At 52.3% G+C, this 21931-nt stretch overlaps 1 protein-coding gene across 9 annotated transcripts in view; it reads right to left on the reverse strand.

Moving 5' to 3' along the window:
• Positions 1-8960: 8960 nt before the first annotated feature.
• The window catches only part of TMEM132D (transmembrane protein 132D), a 210189-nt gene continuing 197218 nt past the window's right edge, over positions 8961-21931 (reverse strand). For all 9 annotated transcript variants that reach the window (XM_064392882.1, XM_064392877.1, XM_064392874.1 and 6 more), the window contains 4 exons: positions 17359-17564; positions 16105-16378; positions 14509-14700; positions 8961-11800 (listed from right to left, as the gene is read on the reverse strand). In XM_064392882.1, coding sequence (XP_064248952.1) covers positions 10640-11800; positions 14509-14700; positions 16105-16378; positions 17359-17564 — 1833 coding nt within the window. In that variant the 3' untranslated portion in view covers positions 8961-10639. The remainder of the gene's footprint in view (positions 11801-14508; positions 14701-16104; positions 16379-17358; positions 17565-21931) is intronic.

The following is a 21931-nucleotide window of genomic DNA, read 5'->3' on the forward strand; positions in this document are numbered from 1 at the left end:
GTTTTGTCACACAGAGCTCTGCTTTCCAGGAAATGTTTCACTGACTTCTGCATAAAGACCATGAGTGACTCGAAACCCACTTTATGCTGCAGCCAGTGAAGTTCTTTTTTCCTCTTCCACACCAAATATTTAAATGTCAATCTCTTAACATAACAAACTGCCTCTGGAGGCTGGGAGCACAGGCTGTGTTCCTTATTAGCCCTTTCCTAAGTAACCTAAATTGCAGTCAACTAACATGTGGATTATAAATTCCCTTACAAAAAATCCATAAAATATTAGTTTTAACTGTCCACCTCTATTATTTCCACCAGAAGAAGTTAATTTGAACAGCTGCAAATGAAGCCTTTTGAGTCCAGCTTTACTTAAAGCTATTTAAAAGGAAGAAAACCAAAACCCTCCCAAATGAGTTTAATCAGAATAGTTACCATAATACATTCCACACAACAAAGCATTTCCTTTTATACTGCATATTCATTTCTGTAAAGAAAAATTGGAAAAAAACCAACCTCACAGCAAATCAAGGCCTGAGGAGTGCAAAAAGGCAGCCCCAAGCCCTCCCAGCCAGGGAGCCCTTCCAAGGAAGCCGAGCTGCTGTGAGCTCGTTCCCAGAGCTGTCACTGGGCCCTGTCCTGAGAGGGGCTCGGGGTGAGCCCAGCCTGCACAGGCAGTGCCAGCCCCACAGCACTGATGGCACTGCCACCTCCCAGCAGAGGGGAGGTGGGATGAAGGAGATTTGGCTGCCTCGGCTCAGCAGCTCCTGTCCCAGAGGAGATGGAGCTGCACTGAGGCTGCAGGAGCCCCAGCACCCCCAGCTCCGGGGCTGCACTGCCAGGAGCCCCAAAACATTCACACGGCAATGGCAAGCTCCTGTTAATGCTACTGGCACAGAAAAGAACAACCAGGTATTTGCAATTCCCACCCCCACACGTGTTCTGTGTCCCACACTCACCGTGGCTGCCAGCAGCCTGGCAGTGAGCTCCTTTTGCTCTGGGCCGAGGTTCCTGCCAGGGACCCCCTGGCCCAGGTGCCTCCAGAGCAGCTCTGCAGCCAGGGGTGTCCCCAGAGCACAGAAATGACTCTGACTGCTCCTGAGCTGTGCAGCCCCAGAGCTCCTGCTCGCTGTCTGCTTTCCCCTCCAAGCCAGGGCTGGCCTTTCCTCAGGTGTTCGGGCTTTGGAGGATGAAGGGAGAGACACAAGCACAGCAAGCAGGTGAAAGCTGGTGTGCACACAGCTCCCGAGGGCTGGCTCTGCCCCTGCCATGCCATCCATCATCGCCCATGCAAAGCAGGTGTGGCTGCAGAGCAGGGCCTCACCTGGGGACACAACCCCCTGACTGGGGCAGGCACTGAAAGGCTGGGGAGCACAGCCTGAGGGATGGGGACAGCCTGCAGGAGAGCACATCTTGTGAAGCTGCTCCAGATGCAGCCCAGGGGTTCAAGTGCAACCCTTTCCCCTCAAACACTGAGCACTGATGTGAGGAGGCAGGACAGAAATCCCAAAAACCCCTCTAACCCAGGAGGAATTGTTGATTTTCTGAACTGCACTGCATAAAACTCTGTTTATTATTCAACATCCCTCCTGCTCACTGGAGAGTCTGGATTGCTGGGCCAAAGTCTCCCCTTCCAGCAATTTGCAAGCACACCTGGAGGAAAGCTGCTGGCAGCTCTGACAAACCCTGCAGTGCCAGCAAACAGCAGCCCCTGAGCCACTGGGGTCTGTGCTCCAGCAGCCCCTGCTCAGAGCACAGCGTCTGGAACGCTAAAAATCAAAAAACAAAAACGATTCATGAGACTGATGTGTTGCATTATGACCACCCTGAATGGTGGGGGGGACAGGGCTCATTTCTCAGAGTAGGAAATGAATATTTTTGTATCCTGTCTTCTGCACGCCCCACCAGGGCTGGAAAGCTGGAGGCTTTTCTCTTTGCTCAAGGCTGAATTGCCCTGAGTATTCACCGCCTGTATCTGTTACCCAAAAATGTGCTCCAAGATCATTCTTTTTTTCTTTTTTTTTTGGAGGAGAAAAGGGCAAGAGAGAGTGAATCCTCAGATCAGTAAGTGCAATAATTCACAGCTATCCTCTTTTATAGAAAACAAATCCATTTCCCCACCTCCCCACACCCCACATTGTTGCTGCTGCATTATCTGTACGAGCCAGGCATTGGCAAGGAGACAGGGGAAAAATGACAGGACATTGTAAGAGAATTTAATGAAGTGGCTCCAAATATTGTATCAAAATAAATGAAGTGAATAATGCAGAGCTCGTTCCAGGTGCCTTCCACGGCAGAGACCATTGTGTGAGCAGCAATCCGAGGAGCTGGGGAATACAAAGGTGCCACTGTGGCACACGGCAGGGCAGCAACAATGGGCACCTCAGCTGCTCCCTTTATTGCAGCAGCTCGCTGGGGCCAGGCACTCGGGAAGAAAAGAGCAGCTGGTCAAAGCCAGGAGAATTATCAGCCTTGCTGGTCTCTTCTGTTTGCTTCTGCTTGGGCTGGAGGGAAAGGGGCTGATGGCAGCCCTGCTGAGACCCCGGGGCTGCAGGGGAGGGACACGGGGCTGGCACTGCCCTCACCACTGCCTGTCCTCAGAAATGTCCCCTCAGAGGCATCCCCTGTGCCACAGCACACAGAGCACTGCCAGGCTCTCACTGCTGAGCCTGCCAGCAGCGGGGGGCACGCACTGCTCCCTGGCTCTGTGAACACCCCCGGACTCCTCTCTGCATCAGGAACACTCACAGAGGTGTAAAACACCTCTGGACTCCTCTCTACATGAGGAACACTCACAAACACCTCTGGATTCCTCTCTCTGCATGAGGAACATTGACAAAGGTGTAAAACACCTCTGGATTCCTCTCCCTGCATGAGGAACACTCACAAAGGTGTAAAACACCTCTGGATTCCTCTCTCTGCACGAGGAACACTCACAAACACCTCTGGATTCCTCTCTCTGCACGAGGAACACTCACACCAGGGTTGGCACTGCCCTTGGGGACAGCACCGAGCACCCAGCTCATGCACACTGCTGTCCCAGCTCTCGTTCCAGCCCCCCTTGGCCCTGGCCCTGCACCCCAGACTGTGGCAGGGTGCCCAGCTGCCCTGGTGTGGGTGCAGGACACCTGCAGGGTCACTGGCTGTGCCAGCCAGGAGCAGAGACAACACAGACCCAGCAGCAGAAACGAGCTCTCACCTTGCTCGCAAGCACCCCGTGAGCCTCTGCTCTACTTCTGTCTAACTCTCTGTTCCCCAGGTCTGGCAGGGAGAACACAAATGGTTGGCACTTACCACCCCCTCCAGCTCTGCCACCCAGGGCTCCAAGGCACCCTCCCCTCCCTGGGACACGTCCTGCACCCATGCAGCCTCTCCTCACCCCACTGCAGTTCCCTGCCAGCTTTACTTGCAAATTCCCTCTCTGCCCAGCTCATGCTAAGAGCCTTAATATTCCTGCAGATTCAGAAAGGGGATTTCCAACAAGCATTAGGAAAATTAAACTTCTCAAGAGCTGTCTCAATCTGACAAGCTATTTCTGGTCTTTAAAGGACAGTAAGTGAAAATATTCCAGTGGGGGATGGGGAAGCTGTAGTAAGCAAAGGATGAGTTAGGGCAGAAAGGAGGGCAGGCAGTGCTGGATATTCCTGAGCACCCATCTGTGCATTCACAGCCACAGAAACACCTGAGGGTGAGTTGCTTCAGGCCTCCTGCTGCCCTGCAATAGAAAATCACCCTCTCCCAGCCCCTGCCTGCACCCAAAGCCAGAGCAGCTGAGCGTGAGAGGCATCCCTTGGGGACCTGGGCTCTGCATGCACCTGGAGCTCCCCTGGGCAGCAGCCTGGGAGCTGCTGGTAACCCAGCACCTGCCCCCAGGACACCCCTCTGGGATGGGACAGGGAGGGCACACCCAGAGCCCCCCAGGCTGGCCTGGGGACCCTGGGCTCACCAGAACTGCTGCTGGAGGTGGCACCAGTGCCCAGGCTGCTCCCAGGGCTGCTGGGGCACCTCCCAGGGTCTGTGTGTCCTGCTGCTCCCTTCCCTACAGTGTGCCCCCAGCTCAGCCACCCCTGTCCCCTCCTGCCCCTCTCTGCTGCTTCCCTTCGTGCCTCCCCTTCAGAGCCCACAGCCCAGGGGAGGAGAGGCTGTTTATAGCCCAGGTCACTGCAGGGGAGGGTGAGAAGCTGAACCAGGCTTTCAAGATGGAAGGGTGTGACTCCGAGGGAGGAGATGATGTTATTTTCTTTAGGAGCATCAGAGAGGCAAAATTTAGCTGTTTGCAAATTTCTCAGCAGTTTGTCCTGGCTCCTGCTCTAAAACCTGGAAATTTCCCCTGGTTGGGCTGATTTTTGTGATCATGCTCAGCTTGTCTGTCTGTCCTCCCTCTTCTTTACAGCAATCATTCCAACAGCCTCACAAATGATATTACAGCTGGGTTAAAGAGCACCCCTGCAATCACAGCCCCTCCTCTGGGGCAATGGAGTGGGGACACAGCTCTGATGAGGGGACAGAACAATTAGAGGAGATGATTAAAATCCTATGGTTCTTCAGGGGCTGGGGTGATTGTGCAAGGACTGTGCAGAGCAATGGAAAAATCCTTCTGAGCCTGCACTCGCAGCCTGCCAAAAACGCCTGTCCAGCTGCACGAACTGCTCTTGCACAGACAAGCACTGAGTGCTCTATTAAAGTCGAGGCTGTGTGGAGAGCCTGGTACAGAGCAGACCTGATCAATAGACAGGATTTTCCACTGTTGCAGAATTCTTTGCCGGCTGTAGCACTTATTTAAGGTTGGAACACAAGAGGGACTGATTTGACCTTGGTGTCCTGGCGGGCAGCACAGGAGGGAATGCCAAATGCTGAGAGCAAAGCTATTGATTAGGCTGAGAGGGGGCTGATGCAGGGAGGCTGGAAAGAGTTCTTCATGGCCAAGAGGAGCACAGTGATTTAGGGCTTGGCTTGATGATAACAGGGTGGAAAATGTGTGTCCACAGACACCAGACAAAGGATCTGCTGAAGAAACAGGGAGGCATGAGGTACAACTGATGGGTGAGCTCCTCATGGATCCAGACGAGGCTGGGCTGGACCCAGGCACAGTGTGCTGACCTAGGCAGCGCTCAGGGAGGGTGCAAGGGCAGTCCGCTTCCTTCTGTCCTTACTTCTGCTCCACTCTGCACTCACCGAGCTCAGGGAAACGCTGCAAATGGGACTCAGTCATCTCTGCAGTCTCATGTTATCAGGGCTGAGCAGTGAAGCTCCTTTGATTGCTTTTTATGTCATTAGTGCACTAACTGACTGTAGGAAGCTCTAATTTAATTACTAGGAACACAGGCCTGAACATGAATAAGCACAGCCCTGTTACACTTCAAAGCTGCAGCCTTCTGCTGCTGGGGACACCGAGCTGGCTCTGCCAGGTGCCACAGAGAGCTGGTGACACCCTGGCAGGGCCAGCCAGCAGGGAGAGGGCTGGGCAACGCAGGCACAGAGAGCTGGACCCAGCATGGGCAGAGCTGGGCAACGCAGGCACAGAGAGCTGGACCCAGGCAGCACAGGCTGGAGAATTCAGGCACAGAGAGCTGGAACCCAGCATGGACAGAGCTGGATGGATTCAGGCACAGAGCTGGATGGATTCAGGCACAGAGCTGGATGGATTCAGGCACAGAGCTGGCAGCAGAGCTGCAGCAGGGTCTGTGGCTGCAGCAGGGAGCCTGGCAGCAGCCCTCCTGCACCCAGAGTTCAGCAGGAGCCACGAGCAGGGCTGTGCAGCCCAACGTGACTCAGGCTCCGGTGTCCCTGCAGGCTCCTGCTGCTCAGGGACATGTGGCAGGACTTGTCGAGTGCAATCCAGCAGCCACCTTGGCCGTGTGGTGGGGATTTCCTAATGAGCACTGGCAGCACACGCAGGCACAGGAGCACTGCTGCTGCTCCAGCCATTAATATTACATTCGTGGGCTGCTTAATTTGCTGTTCCTCACGGAGCTGGAGCAGGGAGCCTGCATAATGAAGCATTTGTTGACAGAGGTCTTCATATCACATCAGCAAGAAGGTAGAAAATGATCTTGTTTCAGGCACACTGGCTTGACTCGGGTAACCTTGGCCCTTCTGATGCTCCTGAGGAGGAGCAGGGCCCAGGTGCTCTGCTCTTCTCAGGCCATTAGTGCTGCCAGTTTGGAACTTCACCTGTTTAAGCTTGCAAAGAGCACATCACTGCTTGCACTGGAAGGAGCATTATTCCTGCACGAGGAAGGTGATGGGTGAGCCAAACCCTGCTCACAAAGGTGCTTAAGCAGATGGCTGGGAAAGGGCACAGGCAGGCCCACCTGGGAGCTTTCAAACAGAAATGAACTGGAAGCAGAACACAAATCCTGTCCCCTCAGCACCTTGCAGTGATACCCTGCCTTGCTTTAGAGCTCTGCTGTCCTCCTGCTCGAGCTGCAGCCAGGCAGGGCACTGAGGGCTGGCTGGGCTGTGTGGGGAGCTCAGCTGGCACCTTGCCCTGCCCTGCAGGACACACCTGCCCTGCAGGACACACCTGTGCCACCCTGGCAGCTCCCCCAGCTGAGCCCCTTGCCAGCAGGACAGCTCTGATTTCTGTGTGGCTGCAGGGCCCCAGGGCTCTGGCACCTCAATGAACATGTAGAAATAGGTGACAGAGTTCCTGGGCTTTCAGGACTAAATAAATTCATCTCTGGGAGGTTTTTTAAATGCTGGAGGCATTTTCTAAGCGCACCATTTGGCAGCGATAGCTCCCTCCCCGAGCTAATTCCTCAGTGATGCTCGCTGGACTGTGATCAATACCAGCCGAGCCCAGCCAGTCTCCTCAGTGACAGTGGAAAGGCTCCTCCAGGCTGTACCACACGAGTCTTCAGCTCTCGCTGAGGAGCTTCCACAGCAAACAGCCCCTGGGGCCAGAGCAGACGAGAGCTGGCAGTCCTGGAGGAGCTGAGCACACACAGAGCTCAACTAAAGCGTCTCCAGGGTGCTCATTCCACTTACATCCCATCCATTACACAAACGAGGTGTGGAAGTAGTTTTTACAGATACTTGGTGCAGGCTGCACATAGATTTAATACCTGCTCTGGTTTTTAGAGTCAGCTCCAGAGAGGTCCTGTTTCAAACCAATTATTTAGCTGCATTGCTCAGACTTTGAACTCGCTGGTGTTTAATGCAGCTGGGTCTAAACCACAATATATTTAAGACTGCTGAAGGGGAAGCTTTTAAAATGAAAGAAGAGAGTAAAGAACCAGCTTACCTGATTTATAGGACCATTGAGTTACTACTCCTGATTGTATTCATGCATAAAGTCTCTAAAAAGAACCAAACTGTATCAGATAAATTTTCTTTTTTTTAAATATGCCTCAATCAGTCTACTCACAGGCAGCCAGACTCAAACATGAAAATAAGAGGCAACTGCACAGAAGAAAACAATAAGGTAATTAATAACTCTCACAGGAGAGTGCTTGCTGTCAGCAGGGCTCTTTATCAGGTTCAAGAGATTGCCAGTGGGAGCCACAGCTGCAGAACATTGTGTGTGCAGCACATCAGCACCAGCACTGCTTTAGTGACAGGGAATAGGATTTGGGCCCCACGTTTGCCAGCTGGCATCTCAGCTGATTGCTGAAACCTGGAATTCCTCCCTGGGATGCTCAGGGTGCAGAGGGTTCTGCAGCACCAAAACGGAATGTACACAACACCCCCTCCCAAAGACACATACACGCAGAAATCTCTACAGGAACTTGATGCATTCTGCTATTAGCAGATTAATTAGGGTGTTTGCTTGCCTACAAGTGGCCACAGGTCACGCCCAGCATCCTGCACAGTGGGGTTTGTCACAGATTTGCTTTGACTCTGGGCACATCACCTCACCCTGGGCTCCCCAGGTCAGTCAGGAGCACACCTTGCTGAGCACGGGGAGGTCCATGGAAGGAGCACTCCAAACATGCATTATTTATAGCACTGCCCCATGGACAGTGGCCAGTGGCAGCTGCTGCATGCACGGGCAGCTCTGAGCAAGCACACAGGCACAGATCTGCCCGTCAGCATCCCCAGGGCTGCAGCTGGAGGCTGCTTGTCCTCAGAGAACATTTCTGTGCTTTGTGCTAGCAGAGGAACTCGCTGCTGTTGCCCAGAGGCAGCAGGTTCAGCAGGGCAGCTCTGGGCAGAGCAGTGACAGGCTGCTCCCAGCAGGGACTGCGCCCTGCCACACTGGCAAGGCAGACCTGCACTCACACCTCGGCTCTGCTGGCCTCAGAGACACTGGGCACTGCCAGCCTGCCTGCCCCACTGCAGCCACCTCGCTGTGATGTGCAAAAAGCACCCGAAACAGCCCCGGAGCTGGAGGCAAGGCTGGGCTGGACCTGCGGGGAGCCTGCCAGGCTGTGCTGCAGCACCAAGGCTGCTCCCCTCACCTGAGAGCTCTGCCAGAGCTTGTCTGGACCTGCACTGTCCTGTGCTCACTGCACCTGGTCCTGCACTGCTGCACCTGGTCCTGCTCTGCTGCAGCCCGTCCTGCACTCTGCTGTCACTGCTGCAGCCCATCCTGCACTGGGTCATCCAAGCCTTGAGCAGAGGTGCTGCAAGAAAGCAAAGACAATCTGATCTCCAAAGTGCTGGGCACATCTGCTCTGTTTACTCACCTACTCCCCTGAAAGGTGAACAGCCAAGCGTGGATCTTCCCAGAGGAGAAAACCAGACCCCAAACCCAGAAACTCACATGTTGGCCTTTCAGGCTAGAAAGGAAGCATGTGGATTTATTGGCAAATAGTTTCAAATCTTGGAAGGGTGACCTGGTGCACACACATTTGTAGCATGGCACGTTGTTGTGCTGCACTTTCTCCCCCAGCACTGCCAGTGTACATTCTGGGAGGAGACTGTGCCTCCTGGATCCATCAAAGGACTCAAGTCTGCATTGCTGCCAGGCTCTCTCAGGGTAAACGTTCTGACAGCAAAAGGAAAGAGGCGTTTGGAGTAGGAAAAAAAGATGAAGCCACTAAAATGCAAATTTTATTCACAGTTGGCATGTTTATAAATATATATATTACATTCTTACAATCTACAGTACATTCTAAATATAGAGGGATTCAATCTAAGTGTTTGTGGGAGGGCGGGTGTGTATTAAACTGAGCAACCTAGATTCAATGATGGAAGACTTAACAAAAAGGGGGGCAAGGACTTACTCCAGAAAAAAAGGGGAACTTGAAATACTTTTATATATAAAATCCATTAGCTGGATTTTAGTTAGTGCTTTGGCACTTTGCCACTGGCCATTGGAGGCTGCTGTTGGACCTCACAAGACATGTCCTGGTTTGGGGCTGGGGGCACGTCGGGTTGGAAGGGTAATCACTGAAATCCTACTGTATGTACATCCTTATCAGAAGAAAACAGAAGATAATCACCACCCCTGGCAGAAACAAACGTTATCTGCTGGCTTAGCTGTGCAGGCTCAGTGTTGAACGTGCAGCTCTCCCCTGTGGCCTCCCAGTGCCCTCTGAACGTGCTGGGCTAGGGAGGGGGCACGAGGAGCTGACCAGCCCCACCTCCCCAGGGAGGGGATGGGCCAGGAGGGGCTGCTGGTGGAGGCCACCTCAGCACACGTGGCACGGACCCAGGGACAGGGGCCAGCTCTGGAAGGGCCAGCATGGAGGCCAGGACAGCGTGGCACCAGCAGGGCTGTGCTGGGCAGGAGCAGCCCTGGAGGAGTGGGTGTGGTGGGAGGGAAGGGAGCACAGCTTCCAAGGCTCACTCATCTGGGAAGTGCCCTCAGGACACCAGACGGGGAGCTCCAGGGAAAGGGCTGGGAATACAAATCCAAAACAGGACACTCAAACAAAGCGGGCTTTTAAAAATAGCTCATTCTCTCAAACTTCCAAAAGACCTTCCTTAGTATGAGTGATAGTCTGAGTATAGATCATATCTTCTCCTATTTTACAAATTAAGAAATACCGAAAATTGGCTGGCAAAGTTAATTACCTTGGCATCTACTTAAAAAGAGAGTTTCAGTTTGAACTGTATCTGTGTATCCACTGTCAGTGCTTGGGAGGCAAGCATGCTGGTTTGTAAACAGCCCAGTTACGCCTTTATCCCCTCCAGACTCTTTGGAAACTCATGACTCCTCAGCTCTGGGAGCTGCTTCGTTCACACTGTTGGTTTTTGTCAGCTTTAAATTAATGTTCCTGGATGGATATTCTCTGCACGTGGCCTGAACGACATGCTCTTCTCATGGAGCTATTCATTCTGAGACCAATCTTTTGCTTTTAACCAAAGCTTGCAATATTGAACAGTAGAGCTGTGTGAGCTTTGTAATATCCAAACTGCACTGGAGTTTGTTATATTTATTGATTTCCTGGGAAAGCACAGAGAATGAGACCGTATTATTTTTCTAAGTTTTTTTCCATGTTATCGTGTATCAAAAAACCACACACATCTCTCACTTCCATCTCTGAGCACAGAGAAGACTTGAATTTTAACAGCTGTCCAGGATCTCTGCTCTCCCAGCTGCTTTTGGGTGGCTTCTTGGGGCTCCATTGAGTTATTTTCCACCAGCTGATTCTTGTTAGAATACAACATTTTGCCCCACTACCCAAAATTAAAGGCAGAAGGTGAGTGAAAAAACAAACAAACGAACAAACCAAACCAAAAAAGTCTTTTGTGTCTCATTACGCATTTTCGTGTAACCTTTCCATGTAGTTCTTAAGCTCCTTGCACTCGCCCAGGTCCATATCCTGGCAGACCCATTTAATGTCATCCTCATTACTCATCAAGATTGAGTTGACAGTTGGACAGCCATCGTCAGAGGAGATGGTGGTGAAGGTGGTGAATTTAACCCGTTTCCTCTTGGAGGTAGGAGAAGTGGTTGGTTCACTTTTCTGTTCCTTCCCTTCGCTGAATGTGGACTCAGGAGACCTGAAGGACTGTCCATTGATATTTTTGGTGGCAGTTGTGTTGAGGAGGTATTTGCTCTCCTCGTAGTCCACTCCTCTGTCGATGGCTGTGATTCGTTCATCCTGCTGCGATGAGAAGTTGATGTGGTTCTCCAGGAGCTCTGTCCTGTTGCTCAGCCCCACCCAGTCGTGCGAGTGGCTCATGCCCTCCTGCTCTTCAAAGGGAGCCTGCTTGTTTCTGTACTTGAGAGCAAAGGTGACGCAGTTGATGAGGAAGACCAGGATGGCCAGGCAGAAGACGCCCAGCAGGGCGTACATGCCGATCTCCAGGTCGCTGAGCCCCCGCGCTGCCTGCACCAGGTCGCTGTCCTGCGCCTCCCCGGGCACGTCCACCTGCGCGGGGAAGCTGGTGAAGTCCAGGGGCAGGTTCTGGCTGGCGTCGTCCAGGAGGCTCTCCCTGTCCTCCTTCCTGCTCAGAACAGACCTGTGCGTGGTGGTGGCCCTGCCCTGCTCGTGGCCCATGGAGGAGCTGTAGTAGTGCCCATCCCCTCTCTCCGGCCAGCTGCTTTTCTGGCGCCGGTCGCTGGCGTGGTTTTCCAGGTGGACACCAGCACCCCTGTGCTTGCTGTCACTGACGTTGGGGTTGGCATCACTCTGCCCAAACTTGACCTTAATGCTGCCACTGCCAACAGCCAGGATGCTCTTCCTTTTGGACTTCTGGCACGATTCACTGATCACCATCTCCACCTTCACCAGCGTGCCCTGGCCCTCGGTCTCAGCAGCAATCACGGGCCACTTGAACTTGGGGTCGTGGTGGATGGAGACCACCTTCTCGTCCAGAGAGGTGGCTGACAAGGAGAAGTCTTTGGAGTCATAAATATCCAGGGGCATGACAGATCCGTCACTGAACTGGATCCAGCAGCTGATGGCTGCTTCCTGTAATATATAAAACAAACACAGACCCACTCAGAGTGATCACTGAGGGAAACGTGCTCTGTTCTGGTCTGTTGCCTCCTCCTCACAAGATCCACACACCAGTAGTGATCAGAAAAGAAATAAAGAGGGAGAGCAGTGAAATTAATATCTTGCCAAGGCGTGAAGAGAAATACTGGTCTAAAACACTCGTTGATAATAAGATTGGTTTCCACAAAGGTGCTTAAAGGAGCTGTATCCCCTGGGCTCTGCAGAATCTACTTCAGCACCATAATAAATTGCATGTCAGGAAGCATTACCAGTGACTGAGATCATTTACTGTTGTATATTTACATTAAAAAACCCCAACATTATTTCTAAACTGCTTAAAATACAAAGTCTCCTCTTATTACACAAAGCACATGTTGAAAGATAGCCAATACAGCAAACAGGTCCACACATGACTCCATACCTTCACTCCTTGATTCCTGGCTCTCAAATTAAATTAGCAGATTGTATAAGCAGAGGAAACCAATCAGTTGCTTCTTTAGGAAACAGCCGGGGTAATTTTTACGCTTGTTAGCAATTAAAAGCAAGACAATAATAAAGTTTAATCTTGTGTCACAGCAATGCAGATTGTGTACTCCAGTGTGCACAGAGGCTTTCATTGAATGCCAATGAATCCGACCTGGGTGCTAAGAACGTGCCTCATGCTGCAGCTTTCCGGGGATCCTTGACTTTGGCTTCTAACTTGAAACATTTGAAAGTATTTTTGAATTTCAGAAAACATTTCTGAAAATCAGGTCCTCTAAGGACTCTCAAATGGCTATTGAAAATTGCTGTGCCACCTGAAAAACATCTTTGTATTCATACTTTGATCATTTACAGATGAAATTCAGGCTGCTCTCCTGGAATCTCGTTCCTGCTCCTGATGGTCTGAGTTGCCCTGGTTGGGATATCTGCACTGGAGAATCCCCAGCAGACAGACCTGGCTCCATCAGTGGATTCTCTGCAATGAGCTTTTCTATGGTCAGAGTTGGGATCACCTTGCTGTGAGAGTCTGACAGACAGACAGCCAGCCAACCAACAAATCAACTTGTGAAAACCATGAATATAAAAGTCCTGTTTCTTTAAATAAGCAGTTTTTCATACAGACAATATTTACATTGTAACTCCACGTATGCACAGAGAATAAACACATTATCCTTTAAATTGCACATAGCACACAGTCATCCACCTGTTCAGAGCATGGAGAATAAGCTTTCAGTCTTTTGGGGTTGTAGGGTGCACAATCTACTGGCCTGATTCCGAAATCCTCAGAGCCACAAAGCTCCCCCTGCTGCAATGGGAGATTTGCTTCTGTCTCTATTTCAGGCCAGAGCCCTAAGACTTTGCTGACACTGTCATAAATCCCAGCTTTGTGTTTATTAATCTTTGGCTGTTTCTTGAAGGCTGCATAGAATTTATGTCATCAGCTCTCATCCTCCCACTGTGTTGCTTAAACCTGCATAATCATTTAATAATTTTGCATTGCTTTGCCTGTAGGGACCGTGCTCTGAAAGTCAAGTCCTGAGCAGTGAGGGACTCTCAAAGCAGAGCCAGCCCTGCCAGACTGGGGGCACGGTTTCCTCTCTGCTTTATGTGGATCCCTGATGCAGAGAAGGACCTGTCCACGCTCCATTTCTGGGCACTGAAATGCCCAAGCTGGGCACCAGTGGGGCTGGCTGGCACAACCCTGCCCTGGGCTGGTCTCAGGGCACTCTGTCCAACCCCCCGTGCCATGGGTGAGCTCACTGGCCTTCCCTCAGTGCCTGGCATCAACTCCTCAACTCCTGGAACTCCACACAGGAGCCTGATTTTTATCACCCTATCAAGACAGCAGCTCTGCATTATTTCTCATCCTGCATCCCAAGGACCAGACCCATGATGAATTAAAGCACCTCAGCACTGGCCAAACTTCAAATGTGCATGCCAGTTACCTTCAAAGCTCAGAACACGCCTAAGTGTTAAGAGCCCAGTGTATCCTTGATCAAAGTCCCAGACTGATGGATTTGGTTTGGAACAAAAAGTTTACATTTCAAACGTGTACAGAGGCACAAGGACAAATACCAAGCAGGGAGTGATGAGGACATGGCAAAGTCCAAAAGCCCTTGGTAACTGTTGGTTCTCTAATAAAGGAACTAAGAGTAATAAGGGAAAAAAATGGTTTATGAAATCATGAATCAGGAAATGAGTCAGTGATGCTGATTCATATTCTAGTAATGAATCAGAATAAAGGGATGCTCCCTGACTTCTTAAAGCGCTCACAGGAAGTGACTAAAGGAAGAAGAGTTTGGCACAACACGAGGCACTTTCTCACGGAGAGGTGGAATTAAAGGGATGATTGGGATACCTGTGGTGGGAAGCTGAACATGGCAGGATATCCTGGGATCTGGATGGGACAGAAAGGCACGTGTGTGTGGGGGGGGGGGGGGGGGGGGGCACTGCTGGTGCTCAGTTCTGACACATCACTGCCTGTTGTTTGTGGATCAGCCATGACAGGAGGGCTGTTTGGTGCCAGGGCTGTTAGAACACAGCGCCCTTTTTGTGAGATCTTTGTTTTGCTGCTTAGGACCCTTGGTGGCCTTCAGGGAAGTCCCATGAACAGAATGTTTCATCAGCACACTCAGTAAAACCTGCTCAATTCCAGGCAGTGCCTGCGAGCAGCTCCTTCACCAGCCCAGGGCACATACCTGCTTTGGGGACTGCAGCAGCTCCTGTGCTACTGCAGTAGCAAAGATGGCCCTGTTGCTCCCCGGGCTGAGCTGCAGAGAGAGGGACAGGCCTGTCACCAGCTGCACTCCCAGGTCAGTTATTGTCACCTTCTCGTCCAGGACTGTCACTGTCTTCTCAGCCAGGATGGCATCTGAAAGGGGGGACAGGATCTGCAAGGAAAAACTGAAGTTACCCACAGCCATTTTGTACAGCACCACGTAAAAAATGTGCACTGAACTCATGTAACACAGATAAGGGATGTTTATGGCAATGGGAACCATTTCTCACAGCAGACACTATTAAAATATGATTAGAAAGGGCTACTCACATTTTGTAACTCTTCTGCAACAACAGGGGCCTTATAACACATTTTACCTGTGCAAAGGGAATCAGCTGTGCCACTGCCCTCTGCAATGTGCCAACGTCTGCCTCAGATGTGGTAACTGTCTGTAAATGCAATAACCACATCTGCCTCACATGCAGTAACCAGCTGTAAATGTAATCTCCATGTGAAATTGAAGTATTTGATTAATCCTCATGTTTTGAGGTAGCATAAATATAATGAGGTCTGTAGATTTATATAAAATCCACTGAATAAATGGTATTTATTTCTATCCTGTGGAAAGGAGAGGTAATGTATTGCTACAACAACCTCTCATGGTACTGAATGCAAAATTGACAGAGAGAATTTGTTTTGGTTAAGAAAATCCACACAGAGGTCAGTGCAGTGATACATGACATCCACAATGCTCATTAGCAAGCGAGTTGAATTTAATGATCCATACAGGGTACAGAGCATTTTTGAAGCAGCTTATAAGAGGTATTCTTTAAATATAACTTGCTCTCAGCTTTTTACCCTTGGACTTTTCTTTCCACACGTTTATGTGCATTGGTTGGAGCACTGTAAGTTCCAGAGCTTTAGAAAGGCCCTCAGAAAATCTCTGCAGATTTTGCAGAAAGTCAAAAATCTCAAATCTCATTTCTCCAGCCTTGACAACCTCATTATCGACAGGTGTGCTGCTTGTTTTCTGCTTTGACAGTTTGGGAGGATAAGCATGTTTGGAGAGAGATTTTTTTTCCCCGTTCTAGTGTTTGGTAACACGTATTCTACTTCAGTATCACTGAAATAATCTCTCTCCCCATCTCCTGTTCCTTTTCTTTTAATTAATATTTAGATTAATATTCCAGTCTCACTTCCTTAGCCCCACTGGTTAATTTTCCCTTTACCCTTTGCTCTGTCAGTGCAGGCTGGGAGAAGACTGAGCTGTTCCAGCAGCTGCATGCCTTGTGATAACCCAAATCTGGCTCCAGGTTCACAAGCAGCCTTAGACAAAAATAATCAGAAAAAAGTCTCCCAGTATACAGGTTGGATTAAATTAAATGAAACTGTGATCTGCTACACTTTGGGCCACCAGATAAGGAGAGAAAACCATCTCTGCCATGCCTTCTAGTTCTTGCTCCAATTCTGTTCCATTCAGGAGTGCATGGCTCCAGTTTTTGTCATTAATGCTGGATCACCCATGGCCAGGGAGGGGATTTGGAGGAACAGGACAGGTCAGTGATCCCCTTCTTACCTGAATTGTGGTCATGCCCAGCTCCAGCCCCACCAGCACCTGCCCATCGTGCAGCCGGGCGATCCTGGGCTCCTCCACCTGCATGAAGTCCCTGACCAGGTGGGTGATGTCCAGCTGCCAGTCCGAGCCCAGCAGGAAGCTGAGCTGGGCCCCGGGCTCGGGGGGCTCGGCCACAAACTGTGTCAGCACCCTGACCATGGCGTGCTGGTACTGCAGGGTGCAGCCCCTGCCCCGCCGCTCGTCCTCGTCCTCGTCATCGCTGTCCCTGGCCGGCCTGTGGACAGCATGGGGACAGGGTCAGCTGTGCTGGGGAGCTGCTGCTGGCCTCAGCCTGCAGCCTGCTCTGGGACCAGCTGCTTCCTTCAGCTTTTACCCTGTTTCCCATGTTCATTACTCAAAATCAGCACTTGAGACCATCAACTGCCTCCCAGCTTTGCCACCACGCCGTCCTCCCCAAGCTTCTTCCATTGTTTTCCATGTCAAGTCCTTGCTTTCAGGACCTTCACACTTCTTTTCTTTCTGGATCCTCCCATAAACATCTTTGTGTTGCCATGGAGATCTCTGCACCTACACACACATCCCTCTCTGTACAGTACGATTTGAAATCACATCTCCACCAAAATGTCTTTGCTCTGGTGCTAACAGAAGCCTGTAATAAATACAGGTTCATTTATGGCTTCATTTGCAGTTGGGAATATCAAGTACCTCCTTTACCAACTTGTTCCTTCTGTTCTTACTAACACTGACAAGAGATGCAGACAGCTCTGGCCTGCTTCATCCCTCCTCTGTCCTGGGGGCACTGACAGTGCCTGGGAGCTCCGTGTCCTGATGGGGCACTGACCAGTGCCACTGCACCCACAGGGGTGTGAAACAGCTGTGTGCTAATTGTGACCACTGCCAGTGCATCCAGGAGCTGTGAGCAGGCTGGAGACTGACCAGCCCTGCCAGGGCTGGCCCTTGCTGATGTCTCCCTGCTGCCTCGTGCCTGATCCTGCCCAACCTGACCAATTGGCTCTTCCCATCTCAGCCATTAGTGCTACAAAAGGAAATTGATTTCCAATCCAGGTTCATGCTACCTGCAGCTTCCATTTCCCTTAAAAGTCCAGTGCAGGAGCCTATTGAATAAATGTCTGGTGACCTTCAAATTTACAGCAGAATTGCATTAAGGCCAAATGAGCATGTTCAGATCCACTGGCCCTGACAGGTCCCTGGCAAGTGCACAGCCCAGAATGAACATCCTCTAATGAAACCTACCTCTTATTAGAGATGATGGGGACTCTCCACCCCTTGATCTGATTTAGTTCTGTGTCAGAGACCTCTATCTGCAGCGGGAGACGAGGAATCCACACTGTCATTTCTAAAGGGGCACTCAGATGCTGGTAAGTGAAATTAACTACGACATTCACTTTGCCTTTCATTTCCTTCCCGTTGACAAAGACATAGTCACATCTGTCAGAAACCTGAAAATAAAAAGGAGAAGGAAAAAAAATTAATGAGTCTCTTCACTAATTATAAAGTTCACCACATGCTGGGTGAGTGGGAGGAAGAGAAGGGATCTAGGTTTAAACTAGCTGCAGGTTCAGAGGACAACATGGAGTAACAAGAAAGGTGCCTGGTGTGCCCTTAACAGCCTGTGTAATCCAGCACCATTTTAAGAGGCTGGTTTTTCCTGCTATAAACAGTTCTAGTATCATCTAAGACAAGGGAACAGCTTTTTTTGGTCCTTAATTCCCACTCCAGCAGTAGGACAGACCTCAGATCGTGGCAGGGAGAGAAGGTTCCTCTCCTCTGCCCCCAGCTCAGACCCCCCAGTCCTCCCTGAGAGGCCACAGAACCCTCCTCAGCTGGGGAGGAGCAGCTGAGTGCCTGCAGGCAGAACTGGGAGGACAGATCCCTCTGATAACCCCAGCCCAGGACAGAGCTCCTCAAGAGTCTGTCACAGGCAGCAGGGAATGAATGGGGCTCACCCAAAACTGCTCCAGGGAAGGGCTCAGGGCTGGCCAGGCACAGCTTCAGCCCTGCTGCCAGCCTGGCAGAGCCTGGAGCAGGAGCCAGCCCCGATGGCCCTTCATTTATCACTGCAGCTCTGGACATCAATATTGCAGGGAGTTAGTAAATCTCACTCAAGCAATTTAGCAGCTACTGCAAGGATCTAGGTGAGCTGACAGGACCTGTTCATTACAGTTAGTTAAAATATATGAGTAAATGTACACGTCAAATAATTTATTAACTAGCACTTTACCGTGCTGATGATCTGAAGGAATGATCTATTAGAACCCTGAGCTCTTTTCACAATCCATTACCAGCCAGACCTTCTATTCCATTCCATCCATGTATTTAATACTTCTCACTCTGCAATGTACAGTCTCGTCCTTGTCTGAATTTAATGCCATTTTCTACTTTTCTGTTTAAATGCTGAATGAATTTAAATCATATTTAAATATCACCAGCTTTGTAGGATAATTGGCATTCCTAATATTATTATCTTTAAACAACAACAGCCCCCTCACAGACAGATCCACAGCCAATGAATTTCCATCCTGCCTTGTCTGAGCCTAGGTGACACACCAAAAAAAGGTTATCACGGCTCTTGCAACATCTCCCTTCCAAGCCACGTCTGTTTTAAGGTCAAACTCTCGAGTTGCTGTTTGTTTACAGGCAGATTTCTGGGGTTTGTGCCTCAGGTGAGCTGTGTTACACCAGCTCCCAGCAGCTGCTGCCAGGATCCAGCCCCAGCGTGCTGCCCAGAGCTCAGAGCAGGCAGCTGGGCACACACAGCTCCCAGGGCACTGGTGGCACTGGTGGCACTGGTGGCACTGGTGTCACATCCCCTCCCTCCAGTGCCGATCCCAGCTGCCCCGGGCTGAGGGATGAGCCTTGGCACGCCCTGGGAGCAGCAGCAGGGCAGGGCAAGAGCCAGCCCAGCTGCAGTGTGTGCCGGCCTGTGCACCGGGCACAGGGGAGAAGAGCTCCGGCCATGCCTGGCACATCTGCTCCTCTCACCGACTGCTGCCTGCTGGCACCCTGCTTGCCCCTTGTCTTGTTGTGTTTTAAGTGCTGTTCTCTCAGCAGACACGGCTGCTGTGTGCTAATGAGCTCTGGCTGCTCTTCCTGCCTCCCCCGAGACAGGTGAGAAGGGAACCGGGCACAGGCTCCATCCCCGGGGGAAGCAGCTCAGGATGAAGGCAGGGGGCCCCAGGGTCACCCAGGAGCTGCTGGGTGGCTGCAGGGTCACCCTGGGCTCTCACCCTGAGCTCTGCAGGCTGGACAGGGGCACAGGGGAATGCCCTGAACCCGGGGTTTTCCTGGCTGGCACACGGGTAACAGCTCTGTGACCTCCCTGCCACCTCTGCTTCCTCACACTGGCCAGTCTTAGCTAATTAACACAAGGCAATTAAGCGTGATGGCCCTGGGACTGCAGCCCTGAGGCACTTAAGGACTGGAACTCTTCCCAGTGCCTGAGGGCAGCCCAGACATCAGAGCTGAGCTTCTGAACTGCCGTGGGAGCTGCTGTGCCCTGCATGTCCCCTGCATGTCCCCTGTGTGCCCTGAATGTCCCCTGGGTGTGCCCTGCATGTCCCCTGGGTGTGCCCTGCATGTCCCCTGTGTGCCCTGCATGTCCCCTGGGTGCCCTGCATGTCCCCTGGGTGTGCCCTGCATGTCCCCTGTGTGTGCCCTGCATGTCCCCTGTGTGCCCTTCGTATCCCCTGGGTGCCCTGCATGTCCCCTGGGTGTGCCCTGCATGTCCCCTGTGTGCCCTTCGTGTCCCCTGGGTGCCCTGCATTCCCCTGGGTGTGCCCTGCATGTCCCCTGGGTGCCCTGCATTCCCCTGGGTGTGCCCTTCATGTCCCGTGGGTGTCCCCACATGTCCCCTACATGTCCCAATGTATCCCCTTCCTGCCCACTGTGTGTCCCCTGCCTGTCCCCCTGTGCATCCCCTTCATACCCTGCGTGTCCCCTGCCCTGCACCTCAGCATGGCTGCTGCCAGGGCCCCTGCCCCAGCCTCAGCACAGGGCTGAGCACCACACCAGGCCAGGACACACCAGGGCAGCCCTGCAGTGCCAGGAGTGCCCCGGAGCTCTGCCCTGGCCCAGCTCAGCTCCTGGGGCACACCAGGGGTGCCCTGCAGGGCTGCAGCAGCCTGGGCACACACAGCCATTGCAGAAGGCACTGAGCACTTTGCAAATGCAGCAGAGCTACAGAGGGATGGGGAAAGGTGGGTGATTTGTGGGGACAACCAATCTATTTCCTTCCCAAAACCCAGGGACTGCCCCAGCCCTCATTTCCCCTCCTCCTGCCTTTGAGTTCTGCTATCCCAGAGATGCCAACTCCAGTTGCAGGAAAGGTGACAAGGGCTCAAGAGAGCAAGAGCAGATTTTCTTTTCCTGCTAATGTACTGCTGGAATACATCTCTGTGCCGTGGCCACTGTGATTCAAGGACATTAGAATGCCATTAAACCCTTCTGGTGCCGTGCTGCCTCGCTGAAGCTTTTCGGGGCTTTGTGTCACTGGAGCTTTTCACACCTGCACCGAGCTGACTTCCATTAATTAGGGGAGACTGTACTTAGCGTTCACAAGATGCTCCAGAAATTCTCTCAGTACAGGGGGCTTTTATCTCTCGAGGGGCTGAGCTTGGAATGGCATTTGTGGGCACAAACTGGGCAGGTTATAAAAGTGCTTTGGGCTTCTTTTGGCTCCTGCAGGTCCCCCTCTCTTTCTTCCACCAGTGAACAGCTGAGGCAGTGTGAGTGACAGATCTGATCTCGGGGGCAGAGGTGTGTCTGTCCCCCAGTGCCAGCCCAGCAGTGACACTGCCAGTGCTCTGTCCCACAGTGCCAGCCCAGCCTGCAGTGACACTGCCAGTGCTCTGTCCCCCAGTGCCAGCCCAGCAGTGACACTGCCAGGGCTCTGTCCCACAGTGCCAGCCCAGCCTGCAGTGACACTGCCAGTGCTCTGTCCCCCAGTGCCAGCCCAGCAGTGACACTGCCAGTGCTCTGTGCCACAGTGCCAGCCCAGCCTGCAGTGACACTGCCAGTGCTCTGTCCCACAGTGCCAGCCCAGCCTGCAGTGACACTGCCAGTGCTCTGTCCCACAGTGCCAGCCCAGCCTGCAGTGACACTGCCAGTGCTCTGTCCCACAGTGCCAGCCCTGCCCAGCCTGCAGTGACACTGCCAGTGCTCTGTGCCACAGTGCCAGCCTGCAGTGACACTGCCAGGGCTCTGTCCCCCAGTGCCAGCCCAGCCTGCAGTGACACTGCCAGTGCTCTGTCCCACAGTGCCAGCCCAGCCTGCAGTGACACTGCCAGTGCTCTGTCCCCCAGTGCCAGCCCAGCAGTGACACTGCCAGTGCTCTGTCCCACAGTGCCAGCCCAGCCTGCAGTGACACTGCCAGTGCTCTGTGCCACAGTGCCAGCCTGCAGTGACACTGCCAGGGCTCTGTCCCCCAGTGCCAGCCCAGCCTGCAGTGACACTGCCAGTGCTCTGTCCCACAGTGCCAGCCCAGCAGTGACACTGCCAGTGCTCTGTGCCACAGTGCCAGCCCAGCCTGCAGTGACACTGCCAGTGCTCTGTGCCACAGTGCCAGCCCTGCCCAGCCTGCAGTGACACTGCCAGTGCTCTGTGCCACAGTGCCAGCCCTGCCCAGCCTGCAGTGACACTGCCAGTGCTCTGTCCCACAGTGCCAGCCTGCAGTGACACTGCCAGTGCTCTGTCCCACAGTGCCAGCCCAGCCCAGCCTGCAGTGACACTGCCAGTGCTCTGTCCCCCAGTGCCAGCCCAGCAGTGACACTGCCAGTGCTCTGTCCCCCAGTGCCAGCCCAGCAGTGAC

The sequence above is a fragment of the Passer domesticus genome, chromosome 17 (genome assembly GCF_036417665.1).
Source record: "Passer domesticus isolate bPasDom1 chromosome 17, bPasDom1.hap1, whole genome shotgun sequence".
Lineage (NCBI taxonomy): Eukaryota > Metazoa > Chordata > Aves > Passeriformes > Passeridae > Passer > Passer domesticus.